Here is a 19,565-nt window from a genome sequence, read left to right as displayed (position 1 = left end):
AATAATAATAATAAAAGACATTAAGTTGAAATATGGAGATGCAAGAAATCTGCCATGAAATATGAATTGGACTGCCTGAATACATATGTGTTGCCAATCAGTTCTGTCATTTTTTTTATAAGTTAAATTAGTGAGGTAAATGCAATTGCCAGAAGTAAATACATATTTCTTGCCTTTAATCGTGTGATTTATGCAAGTATTGATAACCATAAGAGGAAACAAACACTTATACAAAACGTAGCTAAGGTCGCTCGGTTTCAGCTGATTTATCAAAGCTCCAACCAAATATACGCTAGGATTGGCTGTATAGGATCCTTTGATAAATCTCACTTGGACGTTGAAAAATATTAAAAAATATTGTACTGCAAAAGTGGTGAAATTGATATATAAAGTTATACAACCCAAACTAAAAAATAAAGCCAGGCTGTCTGGGTGTTGAGGCATATAAAATCATTTAGATTCACAATGAAAGCTCTGATAGGTTTAAAATTTGTCATACTTGAAGTCAGGACATCCCTCTACATTCTAGAAAAGACTATGTAGGCCGCCACCCTAGAGCCTAGGGTCTGCCTGACGTTTCTTCCAGTTAAGAGGGAGTTTTTTGTTGCCACTGTCGCAAAATTGCTTGCTCAGGGTGGGATGTCGGGTCTCTTCTCTACATGTAAAGTGTCTCGAGACAACTTGTTGTGATTTGACACTTTAATAAAATTGAATTGAATGTCAATATCTGAATGTAAATAGGAGATAGTAATTTGAACACATACCTACAATAGGCGGAAATTTAAATATGTAGAATATTTTCTTTACTTTGTAGTGACTCTGACATGGATTGTCATAGCAAGACATACTGAATCCAGCAATATCAATTGTGTAAAAGTAGCTTTAATACTCATGGAGTTATGTCACTAAATGTATATGGTGTCCCAAATGGGGAAAACATGAAACAGTCCTACTGAATTCTACAGTATCACAAAGATTAGTTTTATTTTCAATTCACTTAACAAGGGTGGAAAAATATGAACAAATTCCCTTGAGTAGAAGTCCCTAAGTTCCAAGTTCATAGTGCGGCACCGAGCCGCTTTGAGCTTGTAGATCTGCAAAAAAAAATGTAATCATGAAAATGTTTGCAAATCTTTGAATATATATTTTTTAAAACGATCACTTTTAACTCAATTTTTTGCTTCTGTGGATTCTACAATCCTCTTCCAAATCCTAACAGTTTTTTGTAAGAACGTATGTTGCTATATTTCAGTGGTTCTCAAACTGTTTTCATGTCAAGGTCAAATTATATGTATTTGGCCACGGACCCCCATCTCAAAATATGTTGTTCCAGGGACCCCCCAGATGCAAAGAATTGAGTTTAAAATGCTCACTTTAAAACAAAGATTTTTCAAAAATAGCAGATCTACAAGCTGGCACTCAGTGCCGCTCTATTTTAGAAAAGCCAAAGTATAAAATAATGGTTAAATGGTTACACAGATGCGTTCCCGGTCTTAATGGGTTAATTCACTGTTTCCTAATAAACACCATAAATCACTCTAACCTACTGCGAACTTCCTTCTCCTTGTCTATAGCAGTGTCATGTTGACCCCTGCTCCTCTATGAAATCCCTGCCTTGCATTCACGCGCGAGAGAAGGGTCACCTTCACCCCCCCCCCTCTGTCCGTATCTCATTGCAAAACATTCATTATTGACACAGGAGACACACATACCATACTGCACATCCAATTATGGAGCACAGCCAGGGCTCTGCTGAAGCTATGTAGGTGAAGATTTCTTTTTAAAGAGGGATGTACTGTATATCGTTGGTCGGGTAGAAATCTTGTATCTCCATATTTTTGATGCTTTTGTTTTGTTTTTGTAAATGAATGACCTACTTTAAGTAGTACGGCAGTGTAAAAAGTGAAAAATGTCAGTCATGTCAGTCTTGGTGTGTTTAAGTTATTTGTCATATCTGCCCTCCGCCACCTTTCTTTACAAAGCCTAAAAGTAAACAGAAATGTATAATGTTGTATAATGCCAAAGATACAATTAAATTGTTATGCACAATTATTTGTATGATAATTAAGTAAAATACCATGATCATTAGTTGTACAAAATCCACCCCCTCTCAAGTTGAGAGTGGGTGGATTTGGGTTCACAAACTGATCATGTCACTTAGTGGTGGGCGGGGCCCAATCTGAGCTTAGTTTGGTTCAGCTGGGGTGGGCCTATATAGACTCAAGTTCAACCAGCAGACAAACATTTTGTCTGTCTGGAGATTCACTGCAAGAAATCACAGCTATGTGAGCACTTCCGATGCATTATAAGTAAGTTTGTTTTCTGTTATTAGACTTATGTTCCTTGGTTTAATTTGTTTGATAGACACTTACGCTGATCTGTTTATGCTTTCTGTTTAAGTTACTGATTGTTTCTGTCTTTCACTCCTATTTAGTTAAATCATCATCACCACCATATCATCATCATCATCACATGTGTTGTACCAACTGGCAATAAAACCACTTTCAACCTTCATTCCTGGTCTGGTCCAAATGCTCTTATCGGCATACTGGTGTCGGGGTATAATTTAGCCATGCAGTGAACTCTAGCTAAAGACATTTTACATGGTCCTACGAACCGGCCACCCCGCCACCAGATATGGACCAGACTTGCCAGAAGGAGAACGATGAGGCACCCCGCAAAGGAGGGAGGCAGAAGATAGCGCCAATATACCTGGGGGACTACGAACACTACCAAGCCACCGCCTGCCCTCCTACCTCAACACACGACAAGTCCATCTCACCCATGAGCGCGAGCGCTGCGTATGGGAGCGGTGTGTTCGAACTAGAGTCAGTCTCAATCCATCAGTCCCCAGCGCCTCCTCTACAGTCCCAACCCACGTCCCACTCATCGCCTGCCCAGAGCCAGCAGGCGCTACCACCCGGCCCTCCTCCCCAGTTGGTGTTAACACCTGGGCCTCCTCCCCAGCCGGCACCATCACCTGGCCCTCTTCCCCAGTCGGTGTCAACACCTGGCCTCCCTTCCCAGCCGGCGCTACCACCCGGGCCTCCCCTCCAGTCGACGCCATCACCCGGCCCTCACCCGCAGCCGACACCACCACCTGGGCCTCATCCTCAGTCGGCGCCACCACCTGGACCCCCTCTCCAGCCGATGCTACCACTTGGGCCCCCCACCCAGCAGGCGCCACCACCAGCACCGCAGCCCCCTATGCACCCAGTGCCGTACACTCAAGTGCACCCTGCATCGCACACTGAGGCACACCCTGCGCCACCCCCAGCGCCCCACGCTCAGATGCACCTCGCACCGGACCCAACGCCCCACGCTCAGATGCACTATGCGCTGCCCCAAGCGTCGGATGCCCGGGCCCACCCACCCCCTCCTCAGCAGCAGCCATGGGCCCCAGCACCTACTTCAGCGCCCGCTGCCTGTGCTCACCCAGCTCCCCCTCAGCCACAGCCGTGGCCCCCAGCACCCTCCCCAGCGCCCCCTGCCTGTGCTCACCCAGCTCCCCCTCAGCCACAGCCGTGGCCCCCAGCACCCCCCCCAGCGCCCCCTGCCTGTGCTCACCCAGCTCCCCCTCAGCCACAGCCGTGGCCCCCAGCACCCTCCCCAGCGCCCCCTGCCTGTGCTCACCCAGCTCCCCCTCAGCCACAGCCGTGGCCCCCAGCACCCCCCCCAGCGCCCCCTGCCTGTGCTCACCCAGCTCCCCCTCAGCCACAGCCGTGGCCCCCAGCACCCTCCCCAGCGCCCCCTGCCTGTGCTCACCCAGCTCCCCCTCAGCCACAGCCGTGGCCCCCAGCACCCCCCCCAGCGCCCCCTGCCTGTGCTCACCCAGCCCCTCAGCCACAGCCATGGCCCCCAGCACCTCCCCCAGAGCCCCCTACCTGGGCCCACCCAGCCCCGCCACAGCCGTGGCCCCCAGCACCTACTCCAGTGCCCCCTGCCTGGGCCCACCCAGTCCCTCCTCAGCCACAGCCGTGGCCCACAGCACCTCCCCCAGAGCCCCCTGTCCAGGCCTACCCAGGCCCACCACAGTCGTGGCCCCCAGCACCTACCCCAGCGCCCCCTGCCTGGGCCCACCCAGCCCCTTCTCAGTCACAGCCGCAGCCCCCAGCACCGACCCCCGCGCCCCCCGCCTGGGCCCACCCGGCCCCTCCTCAGCCACAGTCATGGCCCCCAGCACCTACTCCAGCGCCCCCCGCCTGGGCCCACCCGGCCCCTCCTCAGCCACAGTCGTGGCCCCCAGCACCTACTCCAGTGCCCCCCGCCTGGGCCCACCCAGCCCCTCCTCAGCCACAGTCGTGGCCCCCAGCACCTACTCCAGCGCCCCCCGCCTGGGCCCACCCAGCCCACCCTCAGCCACAGTCGTGGCCCCCAGCATCTAACCCAGCGCCCCCTCCCTGGACCCACCCACCCCCTCCTCAACCACATCCGCGGCCTCCAGCACCTACTCCAGCGCACCCTGCCTGGGCCCACCCAGCCCCTCCTCAGCCACAGTCGTGGCCTGCAGCACCTCCTCCAGCGCCCCCTGCCTGTGCCCACCCCGCCCCTCCTCAGCCGCAGCCGTGGCCCCCCGCACCACCCCAGCAGCCCCCAGTGAGCACCCCCTACCAGGTACCCCCCACTCCCTTTCCACCACAGCAGTGGACTTATTCAGTACCTCTCCCCACGCAATGGCCCCCCACTCCAATGCATAACCCACAAATGTACGCAGGCCTACAATTCGGGCACAAGTCCTCTAGGGTCGAGGGACCCACATTCCCGAACCTTAATAAAGAAGACCCTCACGAATACACAATGCTTAAGATGGCCCTGTCAAACCTACTGTCCCCCTGGGAAACTGAAACATACAAGTATCATATCCTGCTAGATCACCTCAAACTACCCTCAGCACTCCATATAGCGTTGGCCTATGCTCATGACCCCCAGCCTTATACCAAGGCCCTAGCCGCTCTCGACCAACAGTACGGCCAGCCTCACCACCTGGCCTTGAGAGAAATTACAGCTATAACTAGTCTCCCAAAGGTTCAACCCGGTGATTCCAAAGCCTTCCACGCCTTTGCAGTTAGGGTCCAGTCCTTAGTAGGAATGCTGCAGGCCATGGGCCAGAGCGAGGGCGCCGCCGAGCTCGCCTGTTCATCCCACGTGCAGCACCTTCTGAGTAAGCTCCCAGCCGACTTTGTAGCTAACTTCATTCGCCACACCCGTTCAACTCGGCCAGGAGCCCATTACACACTGGTTGACTTTGCCGTGTGGCTCCAATGTGAGGCAGAATGTCAGTCAGTAGCCGTTCAAGTCCAGAATCTGACTACTGATGCCCCTGTGCCACCCGGGAGATCAGCGCCGAGGCCTGCCCCTTTTACAGCAACCATATTGCACGGTACCAGCCCTGACACACCCCCATTACCGTCTACAAGTAAACAGAGAAAACCTAGAGCATGCCAGTACTGCAACTCCCCTGACCATTCGATAATCAATTGTAAAGAGTTTAAGGAGCTGAAGACGGAAGACGCAATCATATGGATAAAACAGGAAAGGAGGTGCTGGAGATGTGCAGGACCTCACATGGCTAAGAGCTGTAACCTGAGAACACCATGCCCCCTGTGTAACGGGAAACATTTAGGTACCCTGCACCATGTTAATAACAGGGGGACAGAATCCAAGGTCCTATACGTAAACCCTCAGCCCAGCTCCCCCCAAGTCCTTCTAAAGGTGGTTAAGGTGACATTACGTAATCAACATCACACCTTGGATACTTACGCTATCCTTGACGACGGTTCCCAGCGTACAATGCTCCTACCAGCAGCACGTAAGCAACTTAGGCTCCAAGGAGACTTTGAACGGCTGCTCGTACGTACCATCAGACAACAAACTGAGGCATTGGATGGGGCTTCAGTTAGTTTTGAGATCTCACCTTTCTTTAATCCCCAGAAGACGTTCCCAATTACGAACGCATTCACCTCAGCCAAGTTGTCACTGGTGGAGCAGAGCTACCCAGTAGATAAACTCAAAACACGCTACCGCCATCTACAGGGCCTTCCTCTCCACCCCTTTTCCAATGTGCAGCCCCTTCTCCTGATTGGAGCAGACAATTCTCACCTAATAACCCCAACCAAGAAAGTCTGCCTAGGGCCACCAGGGACACCCATAGCCCTCCATACCCAGCTAGGCTGGACCCTCCAAGGGCGAACCTTCTTCCAGGAGCATTCAGATGCGGCCCAAGCCCTCTTTACCTCAACTGGGGCCCCCTACGCAGAACTCAGTCGCCATGTCGAAAAATTATGGCAGTTGGATGTTCTCCCCTTTAAGAACGAGAAACTAATTACAAGATCAAAACAGGACAAAGAGGCCATGGATTTGCTGGAAACCAAAACCATCAGAGCGGAAGTTGATGGGCTTAAACGCTATGCAACACCCCTTATCCGTATCCCCAATGCTCCGAAGCTGCAATCCCCCCCAGACTCTGTCATGCCCCTCCTGCGCCAGACCGAACGTCGCCTTGCCCGAAAACCAGAATTGGCCCAAATCTACTGTCAAGAAATAGATAAGCTGGTACAGGCGGGCTATGTAAAGAAACTGACCACTGAGCAAATCTCTAAATCCCTAGAATCCTGGTACATCCCCCACCACATTGTGGAGCATAACGGTAAACACCGCATAGTCTTTAACTGCTCATTCCCCTATCAAGGCCAAGTTCTGAACGAACAACTCCTCCCCGGCCCAGTGTTGGGTCCTTCAATGCTGGGTGTATTGCTCCGCTTCCGACAGCACAAAGTGGCCATCAGCGGTGATATTAAGTCAATGTTCCATCAGATTAGACTTTTACCTGAAGATAGACCACTTTTAAGATTCCTGTGGCGTGACCTCAGAAGAGAGAGCCCCCCCGACGTATACGAGTGGCAAGTCCTACCTTTTGGTACAACATGCAGCCCATGCTGCGCAATCCACGCTGTTCAGAGACATGCTCAATCCCACCAAGAGCCTAACAATGACATCGCAGCTACCGTCCTGGAATCTTTCTATGTAGACAATTGCCTACATTCACTCCCTTGCCCCCTAGAAGCCAAAGAACTGATCACGAAGCTGCGAGAGGTGCTGTGCACTGGAGGCTTTGACCTCAGGCAGTGGGCCAGCAATACTCAATCTGTTGTGGACCACCTACCCCCAGAGGCTCGGGCCGACAGTACCGAGTGTTGGCTGAGCCAGGACCGAACCGACCCTACAGAGGGCACTCTCGGCTTAAGCTGGCACTTTATCTCAGACACTTTAAGCTACAAGCATAGACCAGTGCTGTATGACACTTTGACAATGAGGAACGTATACAAAGTACTTGCCACACAGTACGATCCCCTTGGATTTATATCACCTTTCACCGCTCGAGCCAAAGTCCTCCTCCAACAGCTCTGGATGAAAAGGAGAGAATGGGACGACCCGATATCCCCTGGGGAAATTCAGCAAGCATGGGTTGAGTGGGAGAACGAGCTCCATAACCTGGCCAATCTACACTACCCGAGATGGTATGAATTTAACGCCCCTTATCCTGTGAAGTCAAGACAACTGCATATCTTCTGTGATGCCTCGGAAAGGGCGTATGGTTCTGTAGCCTATCTGAGGATGGAGGACGAGAAAGGGGGGGTTCATGTTTCATTCGTTATGGCCAGATCTCGAGTAGCTCCCAAACAACAGATCACCATTCCTCGCCTTGAACTGTCCGCGGCCCTCACTGGAGCTCAGATGGCTCAGCTCCTCCAGAGAGAGCTAACAATCTCTATTGACAAAACAGTGCTTTGGTCAGATTCCACTGTAGTCTTGACCTGGCTACAGTCAGTGTCATGCAGATACAAAGTCTTTGTTGCCAATCGCATCACTGAGATCCTAGAGCTCACCTCCCCCGACCAGTGGCACTATGTTGATTCAGGTAACAATCCTGCTGACGATATTACTCGGGGCAAACGACTCGATGAGCTGACCGGACCCAACCGATGGAACAGAGGTCCAGCATTTCTAGCTTTATCTTCAGATCAATGGCCTGCCTTACCACCTCACACCCCCGATCCAATCCCTGATTTACGCAAACCTCTGTTTTGTGGTCTCACCCAGAGTAACATACCACCTGACCTCCCTGACCCTAGTCAATTTACCACCTGGCCAGAGCTTGTAGAGGCCACCTACCAACACTTGCAAGATGCCGCTAAATACCCCCCCTCTGGTTCCTTAGCATTCAATCGAGTCGATGCTGAAGCTCTCATTCTTTCACAAGCTCAAGCAGTAAGCTTTCCAGATGACCTCAAGGCACTTAAGTCGGGTAAAGACCCCCCAACCCATAGTCGCCTCATTTCCCTTTCTCCACAGTTTGAGCCCAAGCTTAACCTTATCAGAGTTGGAGGCAGACTTCGGTTGGCAGCAGAGCTAGAACCAGGAGCAATGCATCCTATTGTGCTTGACCCTAAACATGCAGTCACCCAGCTGATAATAAAGGACTATGACACTCGCCTCTTACATCCTGGCCCAGAGAGGGTGTTTGCTGAGCTTAGGCGTTCATACTGGATCCTCCGCGGACGTCAGGCCATTAAGCAGCATCAGTGGAACTGTGTGGAATGCAGGAAGTGGAGGGCGAAACCTGCTGTACCCAAGATGGCCGATCTACCCTCTTCCAGGGTCCGTTTAACACAGCCCCCGTTCTGGTCCACAGGGATGGACTGTTTTGGCCCACTACTCATAAAGGTTGGCCGCAAAACTGATAAAAGATGGGGGATCCTATTCAAGTGCCTTACCACTCACTGCCTTCACATCGAGATCCTAACCAGCCTCGATACTGACAGTTTCTTGATGTCCCTGCGCCGTTTCACATCACGCAGAGGTCAACCTTTCGAAATTCTGTCCGACTGTGGAACGAATTTCAGAGGAGGAGCAAGGGAACTTAGCAATGCATTTGCTGCAATGAGCCCAGCATTGAAGGATCAACTGGGTAAGAGAAAAATTCTATTCAAGTTCAACCCCCCAAATGCCCCCCACTTCGGAGGTGTGTGGGAAAGAGAGGTGAGGTCAATCAAGACAGCACTGCGATCGACACTGGGAGCCCAAACCGTTACAGAGGAGGTGCTTAACACTGTTTTAATAGAAATAGAAGGAATCCTCAACTCAAAACCCCTTGGTTACGCTTCATCGGATCTGGCTGACCCTGACCCCGTGACCCCAAACCTTCTCCTCATGGGGCGGCGGGACGCCTCCCTTCCTCAGGCAGTGTACAACGACACCGAGCTCATTGGCCGCCGCAAGTGGAAGCACAGCCAGATCTTAGCTGACCACTTCTGGTCACGTTTTATCAGAGATTACCTACCAAACCTTCAAACCCGCCAGAAATGGCATAAAGACACAGCCAACCTGGAGGCATTCACAGTCGTTATGGTGGTGGACCCACAGTTGCCCAGAGGACTGTGGCCAATTGGAAGGGTGACTCGCCTCATGCCAAGCGACGACGGGCGCGTTCGTACAGCAGAAGTGGAGATCAAGGGCAAGACCTACATTAGACCTGTGGCCAGACTAGTGGCCCTTCCGGCAATGGCCGACCCTGAATCCCCTTGCAGGCAAAATAGTCATTCTTGAACACTGTTTGTTTCTTTTATTTGTTATTATTGTCATTCCCTTTGCGGAAGTTAGTAATGATCAAATAAATTGTATTTGATGGGGCGGCTGTACAAAATCCACCCCCTCTCAAGTTGAGAGTGGGTGGATTTGGGTTCACAAACTGATCATGTCACTTAGTGGTGGGCGGGGCCCAATCTGAGCTTAGTTTGGTTCAGCTGGGGTGGGCCTATATAGACTCAGGTTCAACCAGCAGACAAACATTTTGTCTGTCTGGAGATTCACTGCAAGAAATCACAGCTATGTGAGCACTTCCGATGCATTATAAGTAAGTTTGTTTTCTGTTATTAGACTTATGTTCCTTGGTTTAATTTGTTTGATAGACACTTACGCTGATCTGTTTATGCTTTCTGTTTAAGTTACTGATTGTTTCTGTCTTTCACTCCTATTTAGTTAAATCATCATCACCACCATATCATCATCATCATCACATGTGTTGTACCAACTGGCAATAAAACCACTTTCAACCTTCATTCCTGGTCTGGTCCAAATGCTCTTATCGGCATACTGGTGTCGGGGTATAATTTAGCCATGCAGTGAACTCTAGCTAAAGACATTTTACATTAGTTTTGTTACAGCCCTACTGAGATGTTCCTGCCTGGATGAGATTTTCCTGCCTGGATGGATTTCCTGTACTAGGAATACTGCTTTTGACACAATTGATCCATGAACAAATAAATTGTTGAGCCATGCTGTGAAGTAGAGCAATGGATCCCAAAGTATGATCCGGGGACCCCCCAAGGATCATTGAGGGGGTTCCGGAGGCATCCCTAGCAAAATGTGGAACAGTTAATTTACTTAATTTGGCAATTCGAAAGTAGCAAGCTCACGGCGCATTGTGAGCTTGTCTTTTACTAAGCGCTTTAAAAAATCTCGAAAGATTGTGACAAATTTGGAAAGATTTTGAAATGTTTTAACAACACAAATCTATTTACTTTCAGATGGGGGTCAGCAGCCAAATACGTATGAAGTGTGGGGGTCCTTGTCATGAAAATGTCTGAGAGCCATAAGTAGAGGAAATGACATGTCTCACTAGTAGTGGTTTTCACACTTGAACCCCGGGAAATGTCCAGGGAATCAGGTCGGGACATTGTCCGGTATTATCCTTCCACACATATAGCACACGACAGGAGAATGTCCGTTTCAATGACTGCGTTTACATTGACCCTAATAATATTCCACTTATATTCAGAATGACTCAATCAGACTGTAAATGCCTCAATTGGAAGAGAATATTCTGATCCCGTCTGATCTGAAGGAATTTTCATTCTGGTTGAGAGGGGTGGTATACAGTAAACCTTTTGACGTTCACATCAACAGGACAATATTAATCTGTTCTCTTCTCTCTGGTTGGCAACAGTCATAACCACTTTATGCCTGTGACTGTCAAATGTTATATTCCGATAAAATGTTTTGAGGCTTGGTTGGTTGAACCAGGATTACTTTTAGTTAGAGTCGATGTAAACAGTTAAGTTGAATCTCTGTTCGGAATGATTTCATTCCGAATTAAGAAATATTGTCCATATAAACGCAATGTGATCCGTGTCTTTTTGCAGTTTTCCCCACGTCAAGGAATTACTCGCACCCTCTTCTTCTGTTTTTCACAATAAATCACAACAGTATTTTTGTCCACTAAGAGTCAAAGGTGCTGTAAATTATATTTTGTGTTGTTATTTTGTTCTGATATTTTGTTTGTTAAAATTAGAGTTAAATATTAATCATTGCTATATAGTGTCAGTAACAGGGGTCTCCCCGTCTCTCCAGTTCTTTAATAAACATAAAATAAAATTTCAGGTGGGTTGTCAATTTTATCCAATCAGGAGAGAGCACTCTACAGGATTAAGATACAGGATAAACAAGTAGCCGACATGTTTTCGTCTGTGTCCGTTCATTGTCCATCTGTGAGCAGCTAATCTCTGTGTAAATCAGTGTAAAACTTTGCATGCACATTCCCAGTAGGCCATGGAAGAAGCTCTAACTCAAAAAAATCAAATTGGGCCAGGACGGCTGGCGTAGCGGTCCAAGCACCTAGGCTTAATGTAGCCTGAGGGTTCGAGTCCCGAGCCCGATGGCCTTTCCTGCATGTCACTCTCCAACTCTCTCCCAATTTCCTGTTGGCCTACTTTCCTATCAATAAAGGAATAAAACCCCCAAAATAAATCTTAAAAAATAAATAAATGTATATATATATATATCAAATTGGCCGTAGGTCGTACAGTCAAACATTACGTGGCTGACACGTTTTCTTCAAAACAAACTTTTTGCTACTACTCCACAGATAAACTGTCATTAGACCTTGGCAAAACAGAATCCATTCTTTTTAGGTCCAAACATAATCTTAGTAATGCCATTGGCATTCAAGGTCAGAGTTGACGATTTATCTCAAGTAAAAAAGAGGTTACCTTTTTAGGCAAAAAAAATGGCATGAAAAGTTATCAAGAAAGTCAATCAAAGAACACAAGTCTTGGGCAGGACTTCCTCTTTTGTCAACGAGAGTGCACTGAAGACTAGCTGGAGCCTTCATTCAATGCCATTTTGATTATGCTTGGACCTCTTGGATCTCCAACAATGTCACTATAAACACTAAGTTTCAGACCTCCCAAAACAAAGTGATACGACTACTAGAGTCCATGACCCACCTAATTCCAACACACATTGCTAGTTTGGGATGGCTTGTTCTCCTCTGTAAAAAAAATGCTATTTGTATTTGTTGATGAAATGTTAATATTCTATGATCTGTTGATTAATTGAATACTAACTAGAAAAAGTGCTCCTCGGAGCACAGGTCTCCAGGTCGCTATAATAGGACAATGTGAAAAGGGTGGCATTTCTTCCTGCCTAGTGGGAATGAGCGTGCATTCATGATTTGAGGCATTTTGTTGCAAAAATGTGTTTTGCTAAATTAGACCTGCTGGTGGCGCTATAACAGGGCAATGTGAAAAGGGGGTCATTGCGTCCTTGGCCTAGTGGGAATGTGTGTGCAAATTTTCACGGAAATCACACACTGCGTTCATGATTTGAGACATTTTGTTCAAAACGGACCAATCCTGCCAACTTTGGAAGCCAACCTTAGCCAATCAGGATGTAATATGAAGTATCGGACAGATCCGTCTTGATCACATGACTATAGAGATACTGTGTACCGATTTGCGTGATATTTGGATAAAATCTGTAGAAGTAATATCCAAAAATGTGTTTTGCACAAATCGGCCTCCTGGTGGCGCTATAACAGGCCCATGTGAAAAATTTGGGGCAGAGGTTCTGCTGTGGCATCGAGGGAGTGTGTGTGTGCAGTTTCACAGCGACTGGGGCAACGGTGGCGGAGATTAGCTGGTAACAGACAGAAGGACGGACGGACACACACACACACACACACACACACGGACGGACGGACGGAGGGTAAAACATACTCTCTCGCCATGCCTTCGGCCTGGCGGAGACAATAATAGGACCACAATGGAGACAAGTCCCCAGGACTTGTTTGTGCTATCCTTTTAGCCTAAATGTTTTACTGCACCTCTGTGCTGTTTACATTTGTTTTTGACTAATAATGTATTCAATCAATCAATCAAAATGGTATCCAAAACTCACACAAATCGGTACGCATGATCTCTGAAGTCATGTGATCAAGATATTCTCCACATAATCACATTTCATTACAACTGGCTATGATTGACCTCCAAAGTTTGCCAGCCCTAGGTAGGTAACCAAGCCTGGCAGAGATCTGCACTCTGAGGAGCGCACTTTTCTAGTTTCACACGTGACAACCTCCTTACTATGCGAGTACATATATTATAACCGCAATATTGTCTATCTTGTCCAAAAACAAGTCACAACTAGTAGCCTAACTCAAAGTTACTTGGCTTAATAACTGCAATACGGTTCGCAATTGGAGTTACACTACAAGTTACTGGGGACAGTAATAATCATAGTAATAATTACAGTAATAATCATACAGTAATGTATTACTTTAGTAACTACATTACTGTCAAATCACAACTTGTTGTGATTTGACATTTAACAAAAATTGAATTGAATTGAATTGAATTGAATTGAATTGAATTGACCATCAGTGGTAGACAGTTGTAGTAGCAGCAGCAGCAGAAGTAGCAGGCAGTCAGCAGGGTTGCCAGATTCTGCGAGAGAAACAAGCAACCAAAACAAGCCCAAAAGAAGCAGCCACATGAGTACTTTAAACATCGGATGTTTGAAAATAGCAGATCAAGCCCACAACGCATTGCGATGCGACAAATTGTATAAATCTGCTATTTTCAAAAAAAGTCTTGAAGAAAATGTGAAAAATGACACAAATCTTGTATGTGGCATGAAATGTTTTCAGATATTTGCAGATATTATACTATTAATTTGGAGGTCCATGACATGAAAATGTTTTAGAAACACTGGTTTAAACAACATCACAAAGCAAGCTCAAAATAAGCAACTACTCTTTAGAAACAAGCCCAAAAAAACGCAACCCGCAGCAAACTACCAATATTTACAACTAAGCAACTTAGTAGAAAAACAAGCCTAAAGTCGCTTATAATAAGCACACATGGCAACACAGTCAGTCAGTATAGTATTTGTTTTGGGTATAGATGGGGGGTGGGGTATGCATGTGTGTCTCGTGCAGAGGGGCGGGGCCATGGCCGCCCAGGCGCCAGTAGTACGCATCATGGCAGACAGAACCCAGACGAAATGTCACCTCCCTCCCCATTGGCCCGGAGCCACGGGCTACCGTTTGAGACGGCCTCTCCCATTGGGCTGGCTGGAGAAAAAAAAACAAGAAAAAACAAAAACCTTTTTTTTTTTTCTTTCGGCGAGACGCCGCACGCACGCGCGCGCGCGCGTGCACCCACGACCCCCCCCCCCCCACCCTCTCTTTTGTTATTGTAGTCAGCGAGGAGGAGGAGGGAGCAGAGAGAGAGAGAGAGAAAGAGAGAAAGAGAGAGAGAGAGAGAGAGCAACAAGAGCACAGGATGCACGGAGAAAGAGAGGGAGCTCTAACAGCCTGATTAGAACCCTCGGACCCCCCCCCCCCCTAAAAAAAAGAACCTACCAAACAACCAACCCCCCCCCCCCCCCAAACACACACACACACACACACACACACACACACACACACACACACACACACACACACACACACACACACACACCCCGAAGAAGAGCCGTCCTCATACTAACCACCAGGACCACCGGACTGATCCTCTCTACCTTAGCAGCCTCTAATGTGTGAGTATATATGCATATAAACACTAACTAACAGAGACATAGAGGAATATATATACCGAGGATCTCGGTATTCTATCGGTATTCTATCCGATTGTATAGCCTCTCTCTCTCTCTCTCTCTCTCTCTCTCTCTCTCTCTCTCTCTCCCCCAGAGAGAGAGGGAGAGGGAGAGAGAGAGAGAGAGAGAGAGAGAGAGAGAGAGAGAGGAAGTCACCAGACAGACAGACAGACAGACAGACAGACAGACAGCATGATGTCTGTCTTGCTGCCTCGTCATGTTTTCATGACATTTTCCCCAGTCATTCACTTCCAAAGTCACCGTGGCCCCCGAAAAAAAAAATATTCGCAGACTTACAAGCCTTTATACAGGCAGTGATGTGGGCTTGTAGATCTACTACCACCCCCCCCCCCCCCCTGCACGAGACACCGGCACGCAACTGTAGTATGAATCAGGATTTTCCTTTTCTTTCTCTTTTAGTTGTTGGTGGCAACAATTCATATCTAACAATCTAATAAAAACGCTATCCGGAATGTAGATCATATAGTTGGAATGTTGACGCTATCATTCGGCTCTTAAAACGCTGTTTTATGAATGTGTGTATTGTTGTTGTTTTTGTTGTTTTTCTTTTTTATAAATTCTCTGCCGGGATTTGTTGAGAATGCTTTAGAGACGAGCAGTAGGCAGACTTGGTGACGCGTGATGACCACATATGGAGTGGCAGGAGAGCTGAATGGATGGGATCATCAGCTTTGACTTTCACAGTGTTGTTGTCTACATTTAAGGCTTTATCAAAGGTTATAGGAAGAACACCTTTTAACACTTGAGCAAACTAACTGATTGAGACGATTGTGAAAAAAATATCGATTTTAATCAAATCTGTGATTAATCGAGTAGCACAAGAGGACTGTGGTCTGCAACTGTTAAGTTTCAACCATCTATTTTGGGGATTATGTCATTAGGCTAATAGGTGAGAATATTCAAAAATAGCAGATCTACATCTCACTATTTTTGCATGACACTGATGTACATTTATGATAAAGTATAAAACTTCATGGTGGTTGGTTAGTCAGACTAATAGATTTAGTTGATTATTTTTTTTAAAGAAAATCTATTAGACTGTTTTCATGGTGATTCGTTGATGTATGATAAATACTTACAATTATTAAGAAATACATGCTTGAGAATTATGATTAATCAGAAAAAGTAATCGAAAAACATATCCCAAATAAAATAAACGGTAGTTGCAGCCTAAAATAGTATACTAATAATACACACAATCACAATTGCTCCTTTATTTATCGTCATTATATGTAACATGAAGGATTTATGAAAATGCTCTTACAATCTTAGATTTTGGTGGCAAAATGGTGTGGTGATGTACACACTAACTACATATAGTGTGAAATTACCAGAACTAAATGGATCCATTTGTATATTCTTAGTTAAATTAACACTGAGGATTTTTTACTGTGTAATGATGGAACAGCTAGTGTGTGCGTCTATCCACCTACTTACCTACCTACCTACCTACCTACCTACCTACCTACCTACCTACCTACCTACCTACCTACCTTCCTACCTACCTACCTACTACCTACCTACCGCCCTCTCATGATATGAGACTAGATATCGTCTGGGGTTTTGGATCTAATAATATTGTGATATGGCAAAAAATGTAAAAGAAAATTGATAATATTGTCACTCTAGGATACTATCAGAACAATATTGATGTGGTGATATTATATTTTGTCCCTAGTATCAAGTGTCTGTAACCAAGGCTGGGCGATAGGATTTCAAATCTATATCTCTATGAATATTCCATTGATTATCATTTATGGACAACTATAAATAAATATTGAGACAGCAGATCTAAGCTCACTATGTGTTGAATCACAACGCGTTAATCTGCTATTTTCAATATATTTCCGGTTATCTTGCTGAGCCCTATAGTTTTGACTATCTGACATGTATAACATGCAGGGTGTAACAGTGATGGATGTGTTCTCTATGCAGGGTGTAACAGTGTTGGCTGTGTCTATGCAGGGTGTAACAGTGATGGATGTGTTCTCTATGCAGCGTGGAACAGTGATGGATGTGTTCTCTAAGCAGGGTGGAACAGTGTTGGCTGTGTCTATGCAGGGTGTAACAGTGATGGATGTGTTCTCTATGCAGGGTGTAACAGTGTTGGATGTGTCTAAGCAGGGTGTAACAGTGATGGATGTGTTCTCTATGCAGGGTGTAACAGTGTTGGATGTGTCTCTATGCAGGGTGTAACAGTGTTGGATGTGTTCTCTATGCAGGGTGTAACAGTGTTGGATGTGTTCTCTATGCAGGGTGTAACAGCGTTGGATGTGTCTCTATGCAGGGTGTAACAGTGTTGGATGTGTTCTCTATGCAGGGTGTAACAGCGTTGGATGTGTCTCTATGCAGGGTGTAACAGTGTTGGATGTGTCTCTATGCAGGGTGTAACAGTGTTGGATGTGTCTATGCAGGGTGTAACAGGGTCTATGCAGGGTGTAACAGTGATGGATGTGTTCTCTATGCAGGGTGTAACAGTGTTGGATGTGTCTATGCAGGGTGTAACAGGGTCTATGCAGGATGTAACAGGGTTGGATGTGTCTCTATGCAGGGTGTAACAGTGTTGGATGTGTCTCTATGCAGGGTGTAACAGTGTTGGATGTGTCTCTATGCAGGGTGTAACAGTGTTGGATGTGTCTATGCAGGGTGTAACAGGGTCTATGCAGGATGTAACAGTGTTGGATGTGTCTCTATGCAGGGTGCAACAGTGATGGATGTGTTCTCTATGCAGGGTGTAACAGTGTTGGATGTGTCTATGCAGGGTGTAACAGTGTTGGATGTGTCTATGCAGGGTGTAACAGAGTTGGATGTGTCTATGCAGGGTGTAACAGTGATGGATGTGTCTATGCAGGGTGTAACAGTGATAGATGTGTCTCCATGCAGGGTGTAACAGTGATGGATGTGTTCTCTATGCAGGGTTTAACAGTGATGGATGTGTCTCCATGCAGGGTGTAACAGTGATGGATGTGTTCTCTATGCAGTGTGTAACAGTGATGGATGTGTCTAGAGTCCCGATATGGCCTTATTTGGTTATATCGGATCATATCGTATCGGTGAAATTTCTCACCGATATGACCGATATGAAAAAAAAAAAAGGTTTGCTCAAAAAGCACTTTGCTGGTGTGATGATATATTTTGTCCAGCAGAGCGCGCTGGGCTTGTAGATCTGCTACTTTCAGTAAGCCTACCATACTCTACTACTCTACACAACAGCAAACCAAACAAAAACATTGTCGAAGGTCGACCAAAGCAGCTTCAACCAGCAGATACTTTTCCCAGATGCGACGGTAAATTAGTTCAATCTGATGACTGGTTCAGCCCAAAATATGCCAGTATAAATAATTGTGGATTGTCCTATAATAATAATGATAGGCTGAGGTGAGGCTATACTCACTTCTATTTTAGCGTCGTCATTTTGGCTTAGTTTGTTACGCCTCAAACAAAAACAACACCACCACAGCTGTAGTGTTAATTAATTAATTGTCTCCATAGCGGGTTTGCGTATTAAGTAAAAGTATCAATACTGTAATACAGAAATACTCTGTTACAAGTAAAAGTCCGGAATAAAAAAAATCTGTAAAGTAAAAGAACAAAGGTTTTGGTATCAAAATGTAGGCCTACTTAAAGCAGAGTCCTGCAGGGGTCCAATGTTGAGAACCCGCGCTGCCCGTCAATAATCAGATCTGCAGAGTAGACCCACCCTTCACCCTGGCCGTGATCCTTTCAAAATACGAACCAGAACCGCCCGCGTCCGCCCGTCAAATAATGGACCTGTTGTCCGCCCGTTTACCCATGATTACATGCAGAGTAAAATGTAAATAGCCTACAGACAGTCACTCAATTTAAAAGTGTGTTGAAAAGGATAGCTAGCAGCCTTCAACAATAGAGCTATACATTCAGTGTACAAGTGAAGACGGATGTGCTGTGTTAAGTTACACAAGTGACGTTGTTTTCGCGGAGACAGTGCTCTCTGATTTTCACAATAAAACGTTACCTACCCGCGTTTAGTTCAGAACCGCCCGTCAGTATATTTTACACCCGTTTTCACCCGTCAAACGATTGCAGGACTCTGACTTAAAGTACAAAGCAGAAAGTAGGCTACTACTCATTATGCAGAATGTCCTGTTCAACAAGATTTCAAATGTATAAAAATCATTGGAAAATAGCAGATCTACAAGCTTGCAAATCTGCTATTTTCAAATGGCAGAAATCAATGTATATAGGGCTGAAGTGGTTAATGTGTGTTTTGTTTATAATATTCTAGATCTTAATCTACAAAGTAACTAAAGTTGGATGTGTCTCTATGCAGGATGTAACAGTGTTGCATGTGTCTCTATGCAGGAGGTAACAGTGTTGGATGTGTCTCTATGCAGGGTGTAACAGTGTTGGATGTGTCTCCACGCAGGGTGTAACAGTGTTGGATGTGTCTCTATGCAGGATGTAACAGTGTTGGATGTGTCTATGCAGGGTGTAACAGTGTTGGATGTGTCTCTATGCAGGGTGTAACAGTGTGGGATGTGTTCTCTATGCAGGATGTAACAGTGTTGGATGTGTCTCCATGCAGGATGTAACAGTGTTGGATGTGTCTCTATGCAGGGTGTAACAGTGTT

The 19,565-nt window shown here is 46.4% G+C and overlaps 1 protein-coding gene across 2 annotated transcripts in view; it reads left to right on the top strand.

The window, feature by feature from the left end:
- Nucleotides 1–14,740: 14,740 nt before the first annotated feature.
- smad10a (SMAD family member 10a) overlaps nt 14,741–19,565 on the top strand; it is an 86,721-nt gene continuing 81,896 nt past the window's right edge. For both annotated transcript variants that reach the window (XM_084080030.1, XM_084080029.1), the window contains exon 1: nt 14,741–14,877. In XM_084080030.1, the coding sequence (XP_083936156.1) occupies nt 14,874–14,877 (4 nt within the window). In that variant the 5' untranslated portion in view covers nt 14,741–14,873. The remainder of the gene's footprint in view (nt 14,878–19,565) is intronic.

This window comes from Gymnoscopelus microlampas, assembly GCF_963454915.1.
Source record: "Gymnoscopelus microlampas genome assembly, chromosome: 15".
NCBI classification, from domain to species: domain Eukaryota; kingdom Metazoa; phylum Chordata; class Actinopteri; order Myctophiformes; family Myctophidae; genus Gymnoscopelus; species Gymnoscopelus microlampas.
Note: the sequence above shows the minus strand (reverse complement) of the source record. Positions and strands in the feature narration are given on the sequence as shown.